The 21,786-nt window shown below is 51.4% G+C and overlaps 1 protein-coding gene and 1 pseudogene across 1 annotated transcript; one reads left to right on the top strand and one right to left on the bottom strand.

Moving 5' to 3' along the window:
- Nucleotides 1–7,389: 7,389 nt before the first annotated feature.
- On the top strand, nt 7,390–19,650 carry BPIFB6 (BPI fold containing family B member 6). The gene is made up of 15 exons (XM_025400333.1): nt 7,390–7,486; nt 8,743–8,842; nt 9,948–10,052; nt 10,525–10,674; nt 10,843–10,906; nt 11,374–11,434; nt 12,194–12,285; nt 13,123–13,299; nt 14,347–14,400; nt 14,787–14,960; nt 15,692–15,759; nt 17,566–17,611; nt 18,420–18,483; nt 18,894–18,970; nt 19,618–19,650. The coding sequence occupies exons 1-15, from the start codon at nt 7,390–7,392 to the stop codon at nt 19,648–19,650; spliced, it is 1,362 nt and encodes a 453-aa protein (XP_025256118.1).
- Nucleotides 19,651–20,619: 969 nt separating this feature from the next.
- On the bottom strand, nt 20,620–21,321 carry LOC112632483 (annotated as a pseudogene).
- Between the last annotated feature and the right edge of the window lie 465 nt (nt 21,322–21,786).

Here is a 21,786-nt window from a genome sequence, read left to right as displayed (position 1 = left end):
CCTCATAGGAGCCCCATGAATCAGGCAGGCAGAGACTGGAGTTCCATTTTATGGATGTGGGGACTAAGGTCCACTGAGGAGGGGAATGCATGGTGTCTGAGAGCTGGATGGTGACACAAACTTCCTTCAATCCAGACATGAGCTGTCTGTGTCCCTCTCCCATTCTCCGGCTCCCAGAGCTGCACCTTGTCCCTGAGCACAAACTTCAGGTGATGGGGAGTTCATTGCTCTTCTAGGCAGCTTCCCCGTCTTTGGTTTACTCCAGTTACGAGCAAGATTTTTGTCCTAAGGAGGCAACATCTGCTTCCCAGGCCTCTGCCCTTCCGGTCACACTGAACATGTCTAACCCCTTTTCCCTCTGAATGCCCTTCACACCCAGTGAATCACACAGGACAAGATGACCTAAGAAACACCAAGGGATGTAAATGCCAGCAAGTCAAAGTCATGTGATTTTTTAACCCTGATAAGTTAATCTCTTAGCCAGAGATAGGATTCCTTCCTGCCTAGATATATGGGATTTATGTTCTGTTTATGTTTCCTTTGGGGAGTAAAAGGTGCCTCAATTTTTACCACCAGTAGGCAAAGCCTTTGGTACAGTGTGACCCTAGCCACTCTTCCTGTGAGGGTTCAGGTTTCAGGTTCATTCCTAAAGTTTCCAGTGTGAGAGATTGAAGGGACTGGACCAAGCCAGGAGGCTTGGTGGTGGAGAACAGGTTGGGGGTGGTACTGAGAGAGTGGCAAGGGGCAGGTTGGAAAATCCACCCCCATGAGTTTGCTCACGACAATGTGACTTGTATTTCATTTGGTTATTTGGTTAATTAAGTCATTCATCCTACTTTTATTGAGGGTTAAAATAGGCTCAGTTCTAGAAGTGAGGAAGGGAGATCCAGGCACTCAGAGTGGTCTGGAGTATGAAAGAGACAAAAATCTTAAGATAGAGCCATAGTCTATAAAGTTAATAACCTAGGGAAAGATTAGGAGCTCAATATGTCAGTCCAGTGATCGATCTATCTATCTATCTATCTATCTATCTATCTATCTATCTATCCTTCCACCCACCCACTCATCAATCCATATAACCATCCATCCATTTGTTCATCCATCCATTCATCCATCCATCCACCTATCAATCTATATAACCATCCCTCCATTTGTCTATCATCAATCCATCCATCTATGCATCCACCTACTCACTATCCATCAATCCATATAACCATCCATACATTTGTTCATCCATCCACCCACCCATCAATCTATGTAACCATCCATCCATTTGTCCATCATCCAACCATCCATCCATCCACTCACTACCCATCAGACCATATAACCATTCACCCATTTGTTCATCACCCATCTATCCGTCCATCCATCCATCCATCCATCCATCCATCCATCCATCCATCCATCCTTTTATTCAGTCATTTTTTCCAACCAGCCAGGCTTTGTTTGTACTCATGATATACCTATTTCAATAATACATATTCTTTTAGGAGAAGGGGGGATGAAAATGCCTGAGTCAAGCTCCCTGCCCTGAAGGAAGCTGGTGGTCTGTCCAAAGAGAGTTGCCCTAATCCTAAGGGACACCTTTTGGTCATTCAGTTAGGTGCCTGATGGGCTCTGGCTGCTGAGAGGGACAAATGGGTGTAGCAGTCTGAGTCCAGTTAGAGGATAGAAATCACACAGGAGCTCAAATGGGGGAAGTTTAACATGTAGAGTTATTAACTATGATAAAAGAGTCACTGCAAGACATAAGGAAACTCTATATGGTCCTCTAGGGCTGAGGGAGAGTACCCAAGGAAAGACAAACTCAGAAGGGCTTCAGGCCTCATTGGAGAAGACATTGCTCAGCCTGCTGGATAGCACAGATGTTGGCTGGTGTGGCCAGGCTGGAGATGACCTGAGCTGGCCTAGAGTTTCTGGGCAAACAACAGGCAACTAAGACCTTGGGAACCAGTGTGCAAGCAGCATGGGGGGATGAAAGAGGGGAGCACTGGGGTGTGACTTGCACATGGAACAGCTCAGGGTGTGGCTCTCTGGGCTACAGGTGACTGGATAGAGGTAACATGGGGCTACTTACAGAGGAGTCTGGGCACTGGCATGGGCAGGAGGCCTTCAGAGGGGCTGGGCCAGATGGGTGGGGGTATGGGGAGTAGCTCTGATTTCCGTTTGGAAGGGCTGGCCCCAGGCTGAAGCTGCAAGTTTGCAGAGGGATTGAGTTCTGGACCCATGGCTGGGACAGGCTTCACCTGCACACACTCACATAGCCAACCACAACCCACACTGGAAATTGCAGGAAGCCTCTTCCTCGTGCACTGCCTTCTCCTAAGAAAGGTTGACATCATGCTCACTGTAAAGGAGAAATGCTTAAATGAGTCCCATTGCTTATCATGGAACATACACTGAAAGGTGCTTTCAGAGCTGAGGGGCGGTAATAAATTGCTAACTGACACAATGGCGCAGAGGAGAAAAGGTCTGTGTTTTCCCAGCTCAGGTTCCTTTGCAAATCTCTCACTTGTCCACTTGCATGGCCCACTCTTCGCCCTGAATGTCTACCCTGCATATTTCCTTGCTAGGCTCTTTGCCCAACATGGGATGTCTTTACTGGAGCCTGCTACCCCCACACAGCAGCTCAGATGCAGTCTCCCCTGGCCACAGTGTGGGGTGACCTGCCTGCCTTGTTTCAGTCTCCAAACCCCTCCTCCCCAATCACTCTGATGCCCTTTGATTGCACACCATGGTTATTGGTGTCCATGGCTTCCTTCTCCACCACACCTCCCTGACCCCTCCCAGAGCCCAGCACACAAGTGCGTAATAAATGTGTGGCGAGTGAGCTGTTTGCACACATAGACGGTGGAACTCTGGCCCAGGCTTGCCTCAACCCTAAGCCCTGGGCAGGCCATGTGGACAGCCCTATCCTCATAGGCAGGTGACGGCTGCTAGACTTGGAGTCAGTCCCCTGTGTTGGGTCCCCAGAGAGGGTCAGTGGGGAAGGGAAAAGATGACACTGAGCTTCAGGACCGGCCCGGTCTCCAATGTCTGAGAGTTAGAGGGAGGAAAGGAGGCTAGGGAAGGCTCCCTGGAGGAAGGATTCTCAGCTGCTGCTGGAAGCATGACTGAATTTAGAGCTGGAGGCAGGGAGGGTGTTATAAGGAACCAGGCAGGGCGATTCTGGGGCCCGGGAGAAGAGAGGAGCCCTGTTGGGTATGCCTTGGAAGGTGTTGGCCTGGGCTCTGGAGCCCTTGGATCCACATTCAACCCCCAGCTGTGCCATTCACTCGCTGTATGACCTTGAGCAAATGACTTGACCTCTCTGAGCCTTAGTTTCTCTAACTATAAAATGGAGAAAATTGCTGAAGCGCCCGCCTCATAGGGTAGTTCTGAGGATTAAGTAGGTGAGTGTAAACAAACACTTAGCATGATGCCTGATACAGGGGGGATGCACAGTACATGGGTCCTACTGTTATTGGCAGCAGCAGAGAGTTCTACTCCCTCATCCATCATAAAGAGGATTAAATAAAAGTGGCCCAGAGAGGTTGAGGGAGCTGCCCAAGGCCACACAGCTTGCAAGGGCAGTGGCTGGGACTGGGTCAGGTCCCTGAACCCATTCAAGGGGTTTCTCCTGTTTCTCCCGCCCCATGTCCTTTCTGCTCTCCACCCCAAATACGCTCCTTAATACCCAGATGGCCCTGGTGGGAGGCAGGGAGAGCCAGGAAACTGCAGTCAAGACACACCGGGGTGGATTTGTGGGTAGTAAGAGGATGTAAGTCCTGTCTGTCTGTCTGTCGGAGGCGGGTCAGCAGGGATAAGACGATGCTATCTGTGGACCTGGCTCCTGCAGCTCAGGGCTTGGATCAGGGTAGAGACCGTCTGGCCACCCTGGGTCCTGCTCTCACCCTTCCCGGCCTGGCTTCAGCCGCGGCTTGTGACCTTAGGCAGGCCCTCACTCCCCTCGCCTCAGTGGCCCCACGTGCACACGAGCACAGTGGCTTCCTCCATCTTCCTGGACCTGTGGAGTCCGTGTGGGGTGGGAAAGGAAAACCCCAGGCCCCCAGCAGCCTCCTGGGGACTGTTCCTCAAGCACAAAAGCCCTCAAGGGGCCTCCGAGCCAAGCCTCCCCAAGAAGCTCATGATGGGCAGAACAGAGGCTGAAAACCCCAGGCCGCCTGGTCCCAGCTCTGTGGCTGGCTCCCCTGTGCCTCTGAAGTCACCCCCGCATTCATTTCTCCCAGGTTTGGACCTTGAGAGAAAGCACCCCCTGACCTGGTACTGCATGATAGCATCTTCAGGGGGTCCCTTTGAAGACACCTCACTTGGCCATTAGCTCCTTGTGCCCGCTGTGAATGAACCTTGGGGGACACAAACCCCAGTGGGCTCAGCCAGCATCTCCTAAGCCTTGTGCACTTGCTGGCCCCTGTCTGAAACACCTTTGCTCCCGTCTTGCAGAGCTGTCTTTGCTCACCCCCCGGCATCAGCTCCAACAACCCTTGCTCACGGGTCTCCGGGTTCTGATGATCACCTTGTTCTTCCATCTCTGTCCCATCTCTCTGGTTTAGTGGCTTTCATCACCCTTGCCTCCCTTGGGAACAATAGGCTTTGCGGTTGTTGACTTGCACAGTGCCTGTCTCCCCCTTTGGCCACCAGAAACTCTCTCAGGGCAGGAAGCCCAATTGCCTGCTCACTGAGATAAACCCAGTGCCCTGCACAGGCGTGGCACGCAGTAGGTGCTCAATAAATGTTTCTTGAAGAAACAAATGCATGCCCTCTGTGTGCCCAGACTTGTGGGAGGTGCTGGGTCTAGGAGAGGGAACAGTGTGAGCACTGATGGCCATTTGCGCAGCCACATCCTGCCCCTGGTACCCGCTCTCATGCGGCCACTGGGATTCCCAGCCACTCTTGTCTTCCATGCTATTTACATTGGAACAGACTGAAACGTCACGTGAGCAATGGGGCTCCTGTTCTTCAAGCCTCTAGATAATTATCTGGGCCTTATTAAGCCCTTAATTATTCCAAGCCGCCAGTCAGGCTCCCGAATATAAGGGCTTCCTCAGCTCAGGGTCAGGAGGAAGGGGTCAGTCATCTGCAGAACTTCCCTGAGCTCAGCAAGGTAAGGACAGTCCCCTACCTGTGGAACTCTCCCCAGAGAGTGTCTTATCCAACTTTGTCATTTTACAGATGAGAAAACTGAGGCCCAGAGAGGGGAAGAGACTTGCCTGAGGTCACACAGCAAATGGATGGCAGGGTCAGGGCTTGGATCTATGTCCTCACCTCCAACCAGTGCTCCCCACCTTACAGGTGACCACTGGGCATTGCAATTTTCTGATGCTGTAGGAGTTCGGAAAGATCAAGGAGACAGCAGATCAAATGGGTCTCCCTTGGGCTCCATCTGAGGCTGAAGGGAGACTAGGGAGGGGAACCCCAGGCTCTGCTTTGTAGGAGCTCAGAGCTGAGCTGGGCATCCAGGAGTGGGAGGGCATCTAGGAGTATGTGCCAGGCAGAGAAAGGGAGGAAGGGTCTTCTGGTGGGAGAAACCATGAGCAAAGGATGAGGGTGGTTGGGGGTAGCAGGAAACACTCATCACAGGTAGGGTGGATTATTTGCACGGTCAGGTTTAATTTGTGATTTTTGAGGACAGGGGCAGTAAGGGGTTGAGGGAGGCTTTGTGGTAGATAAGGCAAGGGCTGAAATTAGGACTTGAGGGTTGAGCTGGTGATGGATGGAGGGAAGGCATTCTAAAAGGGAGGGACAGCTTAGGACATGCGCATTCAGAAACAAAACCCTAGCATTAGCCATTTGTCCCAGAGACACCTGCATGACCACGTTACCTGAAGCCACTTATTATTCTGAGAGGGCAAAAAAAAAAAAAAAAACAACCCTGCGCCGAGTGAACATAACGCCTGGCATCAGTTCTGGCCTGGGGATGGGAGACTGGTGAGGCTCAGTCACCCCATCTGTGAGATGGGACTGGGGCTGGAGGAGACCTTCACCAAGCCCCTCCCAGCTCTGTTGCCTGGCTCAGAATTTCACAGCCCCTTTGGGGATGATTTTCAAAAAGATTTGACATGGGGTGTGCAGGGACATCAGCATATGTCATGGCACACACCTGTGCATTCACGGGGGTCGAGAAGCGCTACTGTGGATCATTTTAAACCCAGATATATCTTCCATGTAGTGAATATTGACTATTGACTTGAACGCTTCTTGATACTTAAGTTCCTTTTCATCCCTCAGGTCTCAGCCTAAATGTCTCCTCCGTAGAGAGTCTGTTCCTGACCCCTTTATCCCACATCCCACGCTATTGCTTCTCATTCCCCGCCGGACTTTAGGATTTAGGAGGAGCAGGGCTGTCTCTGCCACAGAGACAAAAAAGACAAGCCCGGTCTGCTTGGCACATAGAAGACACTCAATAGATGTGAGCCGAATGAATGAATGAGTGAATGAGTGAATGAATGAATGAGTGAATGAGTGAATGAATGCAGGCATCGGCTCAGACTGGGAAGGCAGGCCCACAGTAAGGGCCCATCTTAGTTTGTGCATTAGGGGAGCCCTCAGTGACTTAGCCCGCTGAGAGCAAGAGAGTCTGGCCGGAACCTCCCCTCTCTGGGTGGAAACAGGCCCTGCTCCCAGGGGCCCTGCCTTCATTCTTTTCAGCCAAAGCTCAAAACTGAAATATACGCTTGGTCCCTGGTTGGGAGAGTTTCAGGTCTTGATAAGTAAGAGGGAGAGATTTCTATGGGCCCAAGGTTGGGATAGGACTTTCCTGGGAACCTGAAAAGGTCTGGGGTGGGAGGTCCTTACTCAGTTCACTGTTCACTGGCCATGATACCTAATGTCTGTGCCTCGGTTTCTCTATCGGGGAGGCGATGTCTCAAGGGGCCTTTCAGAGCTCAGAGTTGAGCTTTCTGAGTTCCACATGGAAGTGAGCTGAGCTCGAAGAGGTCGGGGTGGGGCACTGGCTGTAGGATCAAGGTGGGAACACAGGACTCCCCACTCCTACAACATAGTGTGGGGCTCAGGGAAGGTCTGGAATTCTCTCTGTGGCTCCAGCATTGAGCTGCCCTTGAACCCATGAAAAACTGCAGTTGAACCTTCCTCTAACCCCATCTTGCAGGCTGGTCAGAACACATCATGCCCATGGGGAAACTGAGGCTTACAGAGGGAAATGAGCTACCTGGGCGTGGCTCCAGAGGCCCTGTGTTTAATCTGGGGGTTCCTCAATCCCTTGGGAGAGGGCAGTGCTTATGTTTGCTGAACTGGCTGGAGTCCAAAGCCTCTTGGACCCCAGAAACATCCAGGGGGCTCAATCTGCTCAGAGACAGGAGGTCCCCTAGGGAGCCAGGGTCTGGTCTGGTGGGCTGCACCCAATTCAGGCCCCTCGGCACAGGTGGCGCCATGCTGCGGATCCTGTGCCTGGCACTCTGCAGCCTGCTGACCCACGCGCGAGCTGACCCTGGGGCACTGCTGCGGTTGGGCATGGACATCATGAACCGCGGTGAGATTGTGGGCCCGGGCGTGCGGCTGGGAGGCGGTGCTTGGGGTAGATGGTAGGTAGTCGCTGCTCATGGTTGCACATCCTGGGGCATCCTGTGAGCTCAAAGTAAACTTATAAGCAAGAGTTATTATTATTCTCCCACTTTACAGAGGGGAGAAACCAAGGACCAGAGAAAATGCGATGATTTTCCCATGCTCCCTCTGCAAGTTAGAGGCAGAGCTGGAAATCCTGCTCCCTTGGAGTCTCTCCTTGGCCCTGATGGCAGGGGTGTTTAGCCACAAGTGGGCTGTGGGAGTGACAGACAAGGGTCAAATCCCAGCAACAACTTGCTGTGTGACCTCAGGCAAGTTGCTTGGCCTCTCTGTGTTGCTGTTTGTTCACCTGTAAAGGTGAAATGTAAAGAAATGTAAAATAGGGTGACCAGTCTGTCCCTAGCAGGACAGAATAAAATGTGAGATTAAAATCTCTTGGAGGAGACTTTAGTAAAATGTATTTTCCACCTCCACCTGCCACTCCACTAGCACAACGGAAGGGGAGTCCCATCCAGGTACAAAAGGCTAATGACTGTTCTACCAACTCAGTGTTTGCCCCCTCTCTGGAATTAGCTTGTGGCCATAATGGAGGGGTTTCTGGTGGGGTGTTACTTGGGGTTGGGGCCTCTAGGTTTGGGGAATCAGAATTTCTCTGCTTCAGGCCCAAAATCTAAATTCAAGTCCCTGGAGGAGTGCCCTAATCACCTTGGCCTGGGAGTGGCTGGTCCACAGGACAAAATCAATACCCTAGGGTTCAAGAGCTTCACTTCATGCCCCCTGTAAACTGCTCCAGTTTCTCTGCCATGTCTGTCCTCACCCTCCAGCCATGCTGAATCTGTCCTCTTCCTCCCACTGTGCCATCTTCTTTCCCAACCACCTTTGCACTTTGCTGTGCCCTCTGCCCAGACTGATACCTTTTATCCCTTTGCTTCCTGCAGAAGATTACTATTCCCCCTTCAAGGACCAACTGATCTGTCGCTTCCTCCTGGAAGCCTTCCCCAGCTCTTCTCTTCCTGCCTAAACGCTCGTGTGGCTCCTACAGCTTGTCACTGTCATTGCTGGTGACTCCATCTTCCCCCATGAGGCTGGGGCGCAGTGGGACTCATCTCTGGGTCTCTGCCATTGTCCAGCCCAGGGTGGGGCACAGTGACTGTGAGTGGCCTGGGATGCCTGAGAGACTGGCTCAGGGATAATCTCTCCAACTAAGTGTCTCCACTCCAGAGGTCCAGAGCGCCATGGATGAGAGTCATATCCTGGAGAAGATGGCAGCTGAGGCAGGCAAGAAACAGCCAGGGATGAAGCCTATCAAGGGCATCACCAAGTAAGTTGGGGGTGAGGGGAGCTGGAGGGTGGTGGTTAGGGCAGAGGGTGGTGGGGAATGCTGTGCCCAAGATCTCAGGAGGCCAGGTGATGGAGCTGGTGAGGGATGTGGGGTCTCTTCCCTGCCTTGTGCTGTCTTGCTGTGTGGCCTTGGGTAGGTTGCTGCTCCTGCCTGTGCCTGGACCTCCTCAGCCATTCACTGGGGAAAATTTCTGCCCTGTAGTGAGCAGGGTAATTTTGAGGAGGAAATGAGGTTGGAAAGTCAAATTTCAACTCTGCATGCAACATGAGCTCACTGAATGTACATGAAATTAAATGAAAACGTCCTCAAATGGTAGAGCTGGAAAGGTGTCAACAATCATCTAATGACAAAAGGAAATTGTTCCTCTGCCAGTGCCATGAGGGATTAATCAGTAGAGGCTGCCTGAAACGATGCACTTGGGAGGGCTCTGAGGCACTATCTGCACTCAGCAGGAACTAGGACTGTGATCAACCAGCAATGTCTGCCAAGAGCTCAGAATGGGCAAGTTGGGGTATGTGTGCTACATATTTTGTTACCCTGGATCTCAACTGGTGGTTCTCAACCAGGGGTGATTTTGCCTCCAACAGGACATTTGACAATGTCCAGAGACATTTTTGGTTGTCACAAGTTGTGGGGACTGGGGGAATGCTACTGGCATTTAGTGTGCTGAGGTCAGAGATGCTATTAGACATCCAATAATGAACAAATCAGCCTCATGACAAAGAATTATCCTGCCCAAAATGTGGATAGTGCCACTTTTGAGAAACCCTGATCTAAGCAAACCTCCCATTTTGTTGATGGGGAAATTGAGGCCCACATAAGGAAATGACACAGCCCAAGGTCACACAGAGTCAGCCATGTGTCCCACCTCCCATATAATGAGTGCTTTCTATATACAAATTGACTCTTGTCCAGCCTTTTGTTTGCATTTCATAATGGCCCCATGAGGCAGGCTTACCCCCGTGACATGGGATGGGGGGCTGGGGTTATGGAAAGACCTCCCAGTAAAGTGGTGGAGAAGTGGGTGGAGGTCCTGGGTCTTGCCTGCTCAGATCTTACTGGTGTGGCTGCCCGTCCCTCCCAGTTTGAAGGTGAAGGATGTCCAGCTGCCCGTCATCACACTGAACTTTGTACCTGGAGTGGGCATCTTCCAATGTGTGTCCACAGGCATGACCATCACTGGCAAGAGGTGAGTGTGGCAGGGGAGGGGCAGCGGGGAGGAGAACAGCCTTCCTGTCTCATCCTTACATGCACATTTATTGAGTGCCTACTGCGTACCATCTGAGTTTTGTAATCTGGGATGATGTAGACTTGGTCCCTACCTTTGTCAGGAACCAAACCTAAGCACAATCACAGACTGAGTGACTGGTCTAGGGCAGAAGAAGCATTGAGCAGTGGTGGGGGATGGTCAGAAAACGTTTTGGGGAGGCAATGACAGCAAAGCAGAATTTAAAGGATGTGTAGGGGTTCACCGAAACAAGCAGGGAGGGAGAAAAGCTGGTTGTGTGACCTGGGGCAGGTCCCAGCCCCTTTTCTGTCTTGTAGGAGTGGTCTCCTACCCTTTCCCCCTCTCAGCTGCTGAGATTGTGAGCAAAGAGAAGGCAGGGAGAGTGGACACCATGGCAGAGATGCCCATGGTGCCTGCCTGCTCTGTCCTCCAGCTTCATGGGAGGGAACATGGAGATTATTGTGGCCCTGAACATCACAGCCACCAACCAGCTTCTGCGGGATGAGGAGACTGGCCTCCCTGTGTTCAAGAGTGAGGGCTGTGAGGTCATCCTGGTCAACGTGAAGACCAACCTGCCTAGCAAGTGAGGGGCTCTGTGGCTGGGGAGGAAGGCTGGTCCATATTGCTATACCCCCCAGTATATCACTTCCTGAGCCATGGAGCCTCCTTAACCATGCCCCTTCATATCCTGTGCCTAAACTCCTGCCCTGATGCACCTGCTCACCTATCCTTGTTGCCTGTGTCCATCTAGCATGCTGCCCAAGGTGGTCAACAAGTTCCTGGACAGCACACTGCACAAGGTCCTCCCTGGGCTGGTGAGTGGCCCAGAGAAAGCCACCACCCCTCGTTGCTGGGACTGCCTAGGCAAGGTCTGGCAAATGCATTTCATGTTTGGTGCTGACCCTGATTGGCTGATAGTGGCTGGGAAGTGTTCTGAGACTGTGGCTGGCTCAGTGGAAGAAAGTGCCACAATCATCTAGTGATGTCTGCCATGAACAGGGGAGGAGAAAATGACAGCCTGCATGCACAGCTTGCCAACCCTGCTTTGATGTCCAGTCCCTGGGAAAGAGTCCCTGCTAATTTTTGCAGACTTTGATTTGGTCAACAGATCTGCACTCTAGTCCGGGCTCTGCCATTGACTTTCTGTGGGACTTGGGACCTCAGTTTTCTCACCAGTCCCTATCCCACCAGGGCTCTTGGGATGCCCCATGGAGTACCATTCAGCTGTGTGGAGGCTCTCCATGCAGGGACCCTCTCAGCCTAGTGCCTTCTCTGCTTCCAGATGTGTCCTGCCATCGATGCAGTCCTGGTGTATGTGAACAGGAAGTGGACCAACCTCAGTGGTGAGTGTAGCCCTGCTCACACCTTGCCCCTACCTGAGGACATCAGGATAGATGGCTTTGATGTCCCATTCCCCATCCGAGTGCCTGCTTCCAGCCCAGTCTTGGGACTAGAGGAGGCTTGAGGTCATGATGTTCAACCCCCCACTGTCCCAGTGGGAAGCCTGAAGTCCTCAGGGAATCTGGGTTCCTTTTCTCTCATCTCCCTATCCAATATTGCATCCCAAGCTCCACAAGACTCCAGAGACAGCAGCCCTTCTCTGCTCATCCACAAGCCTCATGCCTATATAGTAATGCCGCTGGTGGTAATGCCTGAATCACCTTTGCTGAGGGGATATACTGCCTCCATCATTTTGGGGTCCCAATGTGGGAGAGAGGAAACCTCCGTGACTGGGACTGAAGAAAACTCATTCATGTCCCCAGCAGTGTGGACTGGGAAAAGTCACTTCACTCTTCTCAGCCTCAGTTTGCTCAGCTGTGAAATAGAGCTGATAATCCTGACCATGCCAGTCTGTTGCAAGGTCCAAGCAGTGACGGCCCTTGGTGAACTCTCAAGCTCTGTGCTGGCTGAGTGATGTGATTTTCCAGGCCAGGCACCATGGCCTCCATTCTACAGATGAAGTTACAGAGGCCCAGAGGTGCTAAGCAATTTGCCTTGAGTCACATGGAGGGACAGGCGTAGGTAGCCGCTGGCTGGTGCCAGTTTCTCTGGGCTCTTCCTGGGGTTGGTGCCTCTTTTAGTGGAACCTCCTTTTCACACAGACCCCATGCCCGTGGGCCAGATGGGCACCATCAGATATGTCCTGACATCCACACCGGCCACCACAGCCAGCTACATCCAACTGGACTTCAGTGTAAGTGACAGGGGCCACCTGGGGTCTCAGGCTCACTGGTCTGGGTAGTGGGTGCTGCTTCTGCCAGGACAGGTGGCTGGACTAGGGCTGTGGAGGGAGGGAGGCCCCTCAAGCCCTGGAGGTCAATGCCATGAGTGTGTTTGTGGGCCCTGGGCCTCTCCCTCTTTCTGCTCTACATGTGAACCTTCAGTGCCCCAGCTGGCTTCTGAGCCTGCTGACTTCACACTCATGTTGCCCGCTAGGCTGTTTGCTTTTCCTAGTGAGTGGCTCACCCAGTTGTACCCTGCCATTGTACAGATGGGAACACTGAGGCCTAGCGGGAGGGTAGGACTGGGCTAGGGTTCTGCAGCGAGTTGGTGTCAGAATTGGGCCCTCACCCAGATCTCCAGAGCTCCAGGTGAAGGGGTGAGATGCATCTTCCAGGAATGCGAAGTAAAATGCTAAGACATCACCTCCCTGTGAAGTCTTCCTCCAGCAGGGTTCTTACATGCTCCGTGTCCATTTCCGCCTGCCTCTTTCTTTTGAGAACAAGGCAGAAATCATGTTCTGAATAAATGAAGGCCCCAACCACTCAGAGCAACTGAGGCTACCAAAGCAGTGCTAGGAGAAAGTGCCAGTGGTTTAGTGACGGACTCCCTTATCCTCCCAGGCCTCAGTCTACCCACCTGTACACTGGGAGGGTTGGCCCACTGTAGCCTGTTGTGGTTCTATTAAAAACATTTATTGATTTGCTGACTTTGGGTTTGGCTGGAGCCCCATTTTCTCAGAAGACTGAGACACTCCTGGCCACCATCCCTCTTGGCCAAGGCTGAGTGTCGCTCTCCCGCTGCCCCACAGCCTGTGGTGCAGCAGCAAAACGGCAAACCCATCAAGCTTGCTGATGCCGGGGAGGCCCTCGTGTTCCCCAAGGGTCATGCTGAAGGTTCGTCGCAGCTGCTGCTCCCAGACACCCTCCTTTCCGCAGAGCTTGCCCTTCTGCAGAAGTCCTTTCATGTGAACGTCCAGGATACAATGGTGAGCTGTCCAGTTCCCCATCCCATCTGCCTCTGTCCATTACAATGCAGTCCCTGCCTAGTTTTTCTATTATGAAAATTATCCTGGCCTTGTGGGCAACACTAGGACTGGAAGATGCAGGACTGATTTGAGTTTCTCTCAGCAGTTCATCTCACTACCCACCATCCCTCTGTCCATATAACTACCATCTACTCATCTGTATATCCATCTGTCCGTACAACCAACCATTTATCAACCTGCATCTCTAATATCTTGGCCATCCATCCACCAGTATCAAAGTCTGATACTGTTGAATGAATGAATGTATGTACCTGCCTTTTACCACCCAGACACCACTACATCCACCCAACTTTACGTTATCCATCCTCCTACTCATCCACTCATTCAGCCATCCATCTATCCAACCATCCACCCACCTGTCCATTCTTTCCCCACTGATCTATCCATTCATCTTCCCAACCATCTGTTTACCATTCATCTATGTACCTTCTCATCCATCCTCCCACCCATCAGTCCATTCATCTATTTTCTCATCCATTTATCATTCTACTCCACCAACTTCCCATCCACCTATCCTCCTATCCACCATTCCTTTCATTCATCCACCACCCATCTTTCCATCCACACATCATCCATCCATGTATTCTCCCCTAGATTTCCACCTACCCATCCATCCATTCATCATCCTCCCACCCATTTACCCACTTATCTGTTTATCCATTTCCCCATTCATCTGTCTATTCATCTCCAAATAGATCTACCCATCCCCTTTACCCATCACATCTACCACTCTCCCATCTATCTTCCTGCATTTTCATTCAACAACATTTTCTCAGCATTTAACCTTGTGCTAAGAGTTATGAGCACTGAAATGTGTAAGTCATCATCTGGGCTACCCAGAAAGCACAATATTTAGTTAAACCCAGAGTGGTAAGTATTGTGATGAAGGGAGCCTCAAAGGGTACACCTTATTACGTCAGTGGAGATGTTTGTTAGGATGGGCCAGGGAGGACTCCAGCAACCCTAACCTTGACTTTTATTTTGTAGATTGGTGAGCTGCCCCCACAAACCACCGAGACACTGGCTGGCTTCATTCCTGAAGTGAGTGCCCCACCTCCCCATCACCACTGCACCCTGTCCTGCCCTATTGTCCTCCAGTCTGTCCTCCAGTGGGACTTGGGAGACAGCTTCTCATGCCACATGTTCCTTGTCCAACGTTGAAACATCTTTTCTTCTTCATAAAGTACTTTTTGAGTCCAACGTAGAAAACAGCTCTACTTTTGTGCATTGTACTTTCTATGTCCATTAGAGAATAGCCAGATTGTGTATTTTGTTTCTTTTATTTCCTGATAGACACATCCTGGCCTTTGCATGTTGTACTTCCTGTGTCCAAGGTAGAAATTACCTATGTCTTGAGGGAGCCCTTATTTCAACTGAAGCCACCAGTCTAAGGACTGGCCCTGAGTGAAGTGTTCTGGTTTCTGTAGGTGTCTGTAGCTTATCCCAAGTCAACGCCCTTGACAACCCAGATCAAGATAAAGAAGCCTCCCAAGGTCACAATGAAGACAGGCAAGAGCCTGCTACACTTCCACGGCACCCTGGAGATGTTCGCAGCTTGGCAGAGGGGCAAGGCTCCAATGTCCCTCTTTCTCCTAGAAGTGGTGAGGGAAATCATTCCCTTCCCCGGTTATTCCCAACCGCTTGGATATTCAAGGCTGGAGGATGGGATTTTTAGTTGATAGCCAAGTCATGGATCAGAGGGTTCTCGGTTAGTTTTGATTATGTCTGATCCTTGACTCTGCCATTGAACCTTTGAATGGCTGGAAAGCCCAGCAAATGGAGGGTCAGTGGCTTAGTCCTTCCTTTCTCTTTCCTCCCTGCAACATTCTTCAGCAACTACAAAGGCAGTGAAGGGTGCACTGAAGGGACTATGGGTGCCTAGGGAGATCCCAAATCCAATTTGGGGAAATCACAAAGGGCTTCCAAGAGGAGGTGATAGCTGAGCTATGTTTTGAAGGTTGAGTAGGAGCTTGCCAGAGAAGGGTTGGGGACAAAGAGTCTTACCAGGGAAACTGGGGACAGAGGACACCCCAGGCAGAGTTTCCAGCATGTGCAAAGACCCGGATCAATAGTATGATGTGTGCAGGGACCTACTGACGGTGCCAGGTATTTTGGGGGGTGCTGCCCTGGCTCAGGACAAGGAGGGATGAGAAGCCTGGGCTGGGGCTATGGGGAGATGGCTGGGTTCAGTTCCTGAGGACGGACAGAGAGAAGATCCCCTGCTTTGTCTTGGCAGTTGTGGTGGTGCTGGGAGGGTGATCATCTCTGGCTTTGCCAGCCCTGATGGTGGGGAACACACTGCCTTTTCCCTGCTTCCTCCCCACCATGTCAGCACTTCAATCTGAAAGTCCAGTACTCAGTGCGTGAGAACCGGCTGCAGATGGCCACCTCTTTGGACAGGTAGGACCCTGCTGCCCCATGCTGGCATCCCTGTTACCTTCACATTTGGCCTTCTGCTCCAGCACACCCCACACTACCGGGCTGATCCACCCAGCACACCCCCAACTATGAGGCTGCTCTAGTTACTCTTCCTGCTCTAGAACCCTCAATGGCTCCCCATTGTCTGCATAATCTTTTCTCAAATCTTAGCCTGGTACTCAAGGCCCTTCTCAGTTCTTTCACCTCTACCCTCACTCTTCCCCTAGGCTCTTTTACAGTGAATCTGGTCATCACGCCCCCTTTTCCATCAATAAGCCTTTACCCATACCATTCCAATGTCACCTGAGAGTCAGGGTCCAGCTCAAATGCCACCTCCTCCACAAAGCCTTTCCTTATACTAATAGCAGCTAACATTTATTTACGGAGCTCTCTCTACATGTGAGGCACTGGCTGCATACATTATATTCATTATCCTATTTTATTCTTATGCTTTGGGAGGAGGGTACTACAAACATCTTAGCTTAACATTCAGTCCCTATTAATTCTTGTACTTGCCTTAATAATGAAGCACCTCAGGATTCATTCTGTCGGGATTCTTTCAGTTGCAAGAGAGAGAATTCCAACTTTAACTGGCTTAAGCCCCAAAGGGAATCCCTGGCTCATATAATTGAAAACTTTAGGGGTAGTTCTTTCTTTTTTCTTTTTTTCTTTTGAGACGGAGTCTCGCTGTGTCGTCCAGGCTGGAGTGCAGTGGTGCAGTCTCGGCTCACTGCAAGCTCCACCTCCCGGTTCACGCCATTCTCCTGCCTCAGCCTCCAGAGTAGCTGGGACTACAAGCGTCCGTCGCCACACCCGGCTAATTTTTTGTATTTTTAGTAGAGACAGGGTTTCACCATGTTAGCCAGGATGGTCTCGATCTCCTGACCTCATGATCCGCCCACCTCAGCCTCCCAAAGCACTGGCATTACAGGCATGAGCCACCGTGCCTGGCCTAACCTTAGGGGTAGGTCTGCCTTCAGGTGTGGTTGGATCCAGGCACACAAACAAACTCCTCGATAATCTATCTCCCTCTTCCTCTTGACTTTGCTACCCACTCTGTTGGCTAAATTCTCAAGCACTTCTCCCCTCAGGGTGGCAGAGTGACCCTGGCAAGCGAAGCCTCTTGTCCAGTGGTTCTGACAAAATTACCAAGGCTTGGATGTAGTTTGGGTCACATGACCAACTCTAAGCCAGTCACTTGACTGAGAGATGGAATATGCTCTGATTGGCCAGGCCTGGGTCATAGACTCACCCGAGGGACTTTGGGTTCAGTCCATCTGAATGACTTGGAATCAGAGTGGAAAATGGAGGATGTGTTACTGGAATACAGAACAGAAGGACAGAGCCACCAGATGGTCATCACATGGCCTGTTCTGGTGTCAACATATGTTAGTGCCTCCTGGAGATTGTGCAGGGGAGGGGGTCAGGGGAAGGGCTCCTGCTCTGTGTCCTGCAAGGACCTGAGACTGCCCAGTTGGGCTGTAAACCTCTGCATAGCTGGCCTTGGGCAGGAGCAATAGACACAAATGGGGGTCCCAGAGGGAAGAGTCAGGACCAGTCTACCGGTTTGAGCTTTGAGAAATCATGTGCTGTAATGAAAGGTGGTGAGTGTCCCATCACAGGCAGCAAGCAAGCAGACTCAGGAGCACCTGGTCTGAAGACTGTAGAGGGAACTCCTGCATCAGGGAGGCATTGGGGTGCTTGGGACCCCCTTCTCCAGGGCCAGGGCCACTGGCTCTGACGGTTCTTTCCCCTCCCCACCTGGCTTGCTTCCCCACTCCCCCACAGATTACTGAGCTTGTCCCGGAAGTCCTCATCGATTGGCAACTTCAATGTAAGTGTCCCAAGTGCTCTTGCCTGGTCCAGCGTGAGGACAAGACTGGGCCTATTCTCCCTTGGAACTGCAGGGCTGAGGCCCTGAAATGGAGGCAGATGAACAGAGCAAGGCCACTGTGAGGCCTGGCGCACCTGACTTGCCATGTGAGCTCAGGAAAGTCCCTTAGCCTCTCTGAATCCCTGTTTCCTTTTCTGGATAGAATCTGGACATCTCCCTGGATTGGTTTTAAAAACATTGTCATGAACAGTGGCAGCCTGGGTTGGCCTTGGTTGGCCAAGCTGTTATTTTTATTAGTCTCTGTAGCCTCAGGGCCCAACACAGAACCTGACGCCAGTAGGTGCCAACACCGCCATCACTTACTCTGCAATTGTATGCTTTATCCAACCTCTTTTAATCCTCATGGAAACCCTCACCTGGGAGCAGGTGTGATTACAGTTCACTTTCAAAGATGGGGAAACTCAGCTATAGAGAGGTGGTAAGTGAGTGACTCATCAAAGCTACTGAGTTTCTATAGGATCAGGAGTGGGGTCCACAAAGCCACCTCTTGTATCCTGAGGTTTCCTGTTCCTGCACCATGGGCCAAAGCCCCACATGTCATAGGTACTAAGCAGAGGTGATGGGCATGGGTCTACAGTCCAAACAGAGCCAAGGCCAGGCCCAGTTTTGATGCCAGCTGGACAAACCATTTGGTGTCTAATATTCACTTCTGTGGTCCCCAGGCCTAGCCAGAGAGGACCGAAAAGATCTGTTGAATGCTATTGGACTGAATGGAATGTGGATATTTTCTCTTTCTTCCTCTCTCCAGGAGAAGGAATTAACTGGCTTCATCACCGACTATCTCGAAGAAGCCTACATCCCAGTTGTCAATGGTGAGGGCTCCAAAAGGCTTTGGACCATGGTGCCAAGAAGCACTTTAAGCAAGAAGGGATGCCACCTGGGTGGTCTCAAAGCCCTATCACTGGATCCAGATGGGGGAAGCTAAAAGGGGGTAGAAGATAATTGCTGAATCTTTGAAGTGAATATAGCCTTAATGTCACCTGTCTGAAGACAAATGTCTCTCCCACAATTTGGGCTCTGACGCGGCCCCATATCATAACCCTACCTCTTGACCTGGGATGTAAATACATGGCAAATTAGGCTTATTAGCTCTTTGCCTGTACAGCTGGCAGGCATCATGAATCAATCACTGCACTATTTTCCACTATCCCTATCCCAGGCTGCCACTCTTTAATCAACTGCACAGCAGTCAGACTGATATGACTCTTACTCTGTTTCTCAGATGTGCTCCAAGTGGGGCTCCCGCTCCCGGACTTTCTGGCCATGAATTACAACCTGGCTGAGCTGGATGTAGTGGAGGTGAGAGGAGGGGCTGGGGAAGGTCATGTCAATCAACACTGTCAGCCAATGAGTGATGAGCAAGAGGCTACCTCTCTCAAACTGGAAGGGGTAGAGCCTGGGAGGGCAGGTGGCCATCAGTATAATCCTGCCCTTTAAAACCTAGAACCCTCCTTGACCAGGGATTCCATAGAAGGATACTTGGACTCTGCTACTTTGTTGTTCTGCCATCTTGGGCCAATTACTTCACCTCTCTCTGTGTCTCCATTTTCCGGTGCTTAAAATGGAGATGATAATACAGATATTGTCCTCATAGAGCTGTTATTATGCTTCATTGAGATAATTTACCTAAAGGCACATAGTAAGTACTCAATAAATATTAGCTTTGCATTGCATGCCAGCCTTTGAGCTTGGAGTGGTAAATGTACATTTTTCTTATTTGATCTCTCTGCTCTGGGAGGTGGGGGTGCTTGTCCTCACTTAACAGTTGAGAAAATTGAGAGTAAGAGAGGTGAAGAGACCTCCCCAGGGTCACAAGGGAAGTCTACTTCAACCTTTGCTTAAACGCCACACTGGTTTCCATGTCCTGGCAAGAGGCCCAGTTCCATTCCATCCCTGGGCCTAGGTGGTCCCTGGTCATTGCTGCCTACCCCTTTGCCTTTTGTCAGAATGCCCTGATGCTGGACTTGAAGCTTGGCTGACCATGGCAGGACTTACCTGCCAGCTGCCTGCTTACCACCAACTGCCTGCACCCCATGGAGGAGCCCCCCTGATTGGAGCCAGGTGGGCCTGGCCCCCTACCAATTGTGGCTGCTTCCTTTGACAAGGAGTGAATGGATCAGGTCCGGGCTGGAGCCTTGCCAATAAACAGGAGAAAGGCTCTTACAAATATCTGATGCTTCGATCTCTTTATTTTTTTAAGTGACAAATCTGTGTGTGGCTATTCTTTCCCTTTGGTGGGCTTTGGGGTCTAAGACCAGCTTGGGATCTGGAGGGCAGCTGGTCACAGCTTGGGGGAGTTCTTGAGCACATACTGAGTACCTGTTCAATGCCATGCCCAGGGCTTTACTTACACCATCTCATTTAATCTACACAATAACTCTATGGGTGGAGGGCAAGTGTCATCCCCACCTTACAGGTGAGGAAATTGAGGCACAGAGAGGCCAACTCCCTTGTCCAAGGTCTTACAGTTTAGCAAGTGGCAAAGCTCTTCCTACCTTAGCTATGTGCAAAATCTTGGCAGCTTAAAGATGGCTCTATTCACTTGGAACCTGTTACCCCAGGAGCCTTCCCTGTGTCACCTTCTTTAATCCTCACAGCAGTTGACAGGGGTGGGAACTGTCCCCATTGCACTGATGAGATTGAGGCTCAGAGAGGTGGAATGACTGGCTTAGGCCACCTGGCAAGTCAGGAGGCAGAGCTGGGATTGGAATTCAGGCTGTGAAGCCAGCTTGCCTGGGTTCAAATCCTGCCTCTGCCTCCTCTTTGCTGCGTGTCCTGGGCAAGTCACATCACCAATCTGAGCCTTCGTTTCCTCACCTGTAAAATGAGAACGATGACAGTACCAATCTCAGACCAACCTCAGCAGAGTTGTGAGGATCACATGAGTGAAATCATAAAAGGTGCTTAGCACAGTGCTTGGCACACAGTAAGTGCTCAACAGATGTTAGTCACGGGTGGATTTTTGAGTCAGAGAGCTGTGCACAAGTGTTTCTGTGTTGGCGTGTGGGCAGGTAACCATGTGGCCCTGAACCAGTGCACGTATCAGTGTATGAATGGCCTGTGGATGAGGTGACCTGGCGGGAGGGTCTGTGCAGAGGCAGGGCCAAGAGTGGAGGTTTGCGTGCATCTTCAAAGACAAGGCACTCCTCCACAGGAGGAGGTGGAGAGAACCTCCTGGCACAAGCCAGGAATATGGCAGGGTCGGGCTTGCAGCTCTTCACTTCGAATTGTCTCCCAGCACGATGTGATGGAACAGGCTGAAGAGTTGCTTGTGCCTGCTTGTCTTCACCTCGAAGGATGCGGACTCTGAGTTGGTGGCCAAGGCAAAGGGAATGTTGTGTTTCCGCAGGTGGAGGATGAGTTTCTCAGCCCCTGGCATGAGCACCACGGTGGGGAACACGTCCCTCGGCCTGGCTTGCCTTTCTTCCAGCAGCTCCTCCTTGGACACCAGGAGCCGCAGGACGTCCACGACCACCTGTGCCACCTCCAATGCCTTCTTACCCATAACCAGGGACTTCATCCCAGATGTATTCCTTTTCATAGCAATCACATATGTCTTGAAACACCACTGAACCGAGTTATTCAGTATCCAGAAGCAGGCCGTCCACGTCGAAGAGGAGGTGGGCAGCAGGCCACAGGGGTACAGCCATGACACCTCTGCCTTGGGTCGCGTCGAGGCAACCAGGAGGTGTGCACGCACCCACCTGCCCCGCGCATGCGCACTGCGAGTTCCTGCAAAGGACTTCTAAGCCCGCAAATCAGTGTCCCTTGCTAGAATGTCTTTAAAAAAATCTAGGCTGGGCGCGGTGGCTTAAGCCTGTAATCCCAGCATTTTGGGAGGCTGAGGCGGGCAGATCAGGAGGTCAGGAGATCGAGACCATCCTGGCCAACATGGTGAAACCCCGTTTCTACTAAAAATCCAAAAATTAGCGGAGCTTAGGTAGTATGCGCATGTAATCCCAGCTACTCGGGAGGCTGAGACAGGAGAATCACTTGAACCCGGGAGGCGGAGGCTGCAGTGAGCCAAGATCACGCCACTGCACTCCAGCCTGGGTGACAGAGCAAGACTCTGTCTCAAAAGAACAGGTATAACTTCGGGGAAAAAATGTATCATG

The sequence above is a fragment of the Theropithecus gelada genome, chromosome 10 (genome assembly GCF_003255815.1).
Source record: "Theropithecus gelada isolate Dixy chromosome 10, Tgel_1.0, whole genome shotgun sequence".
NCBI lineage: Eukaryota > Metazoa > Chordata > Mammalia > Primates > Cercopithecidae > Theropithecus > Theropithecus gelada.
Note: the sequence above shows the minus strand (reverse complement) of the source record. Positions and strands in the feature narration are given on the sequence as shown.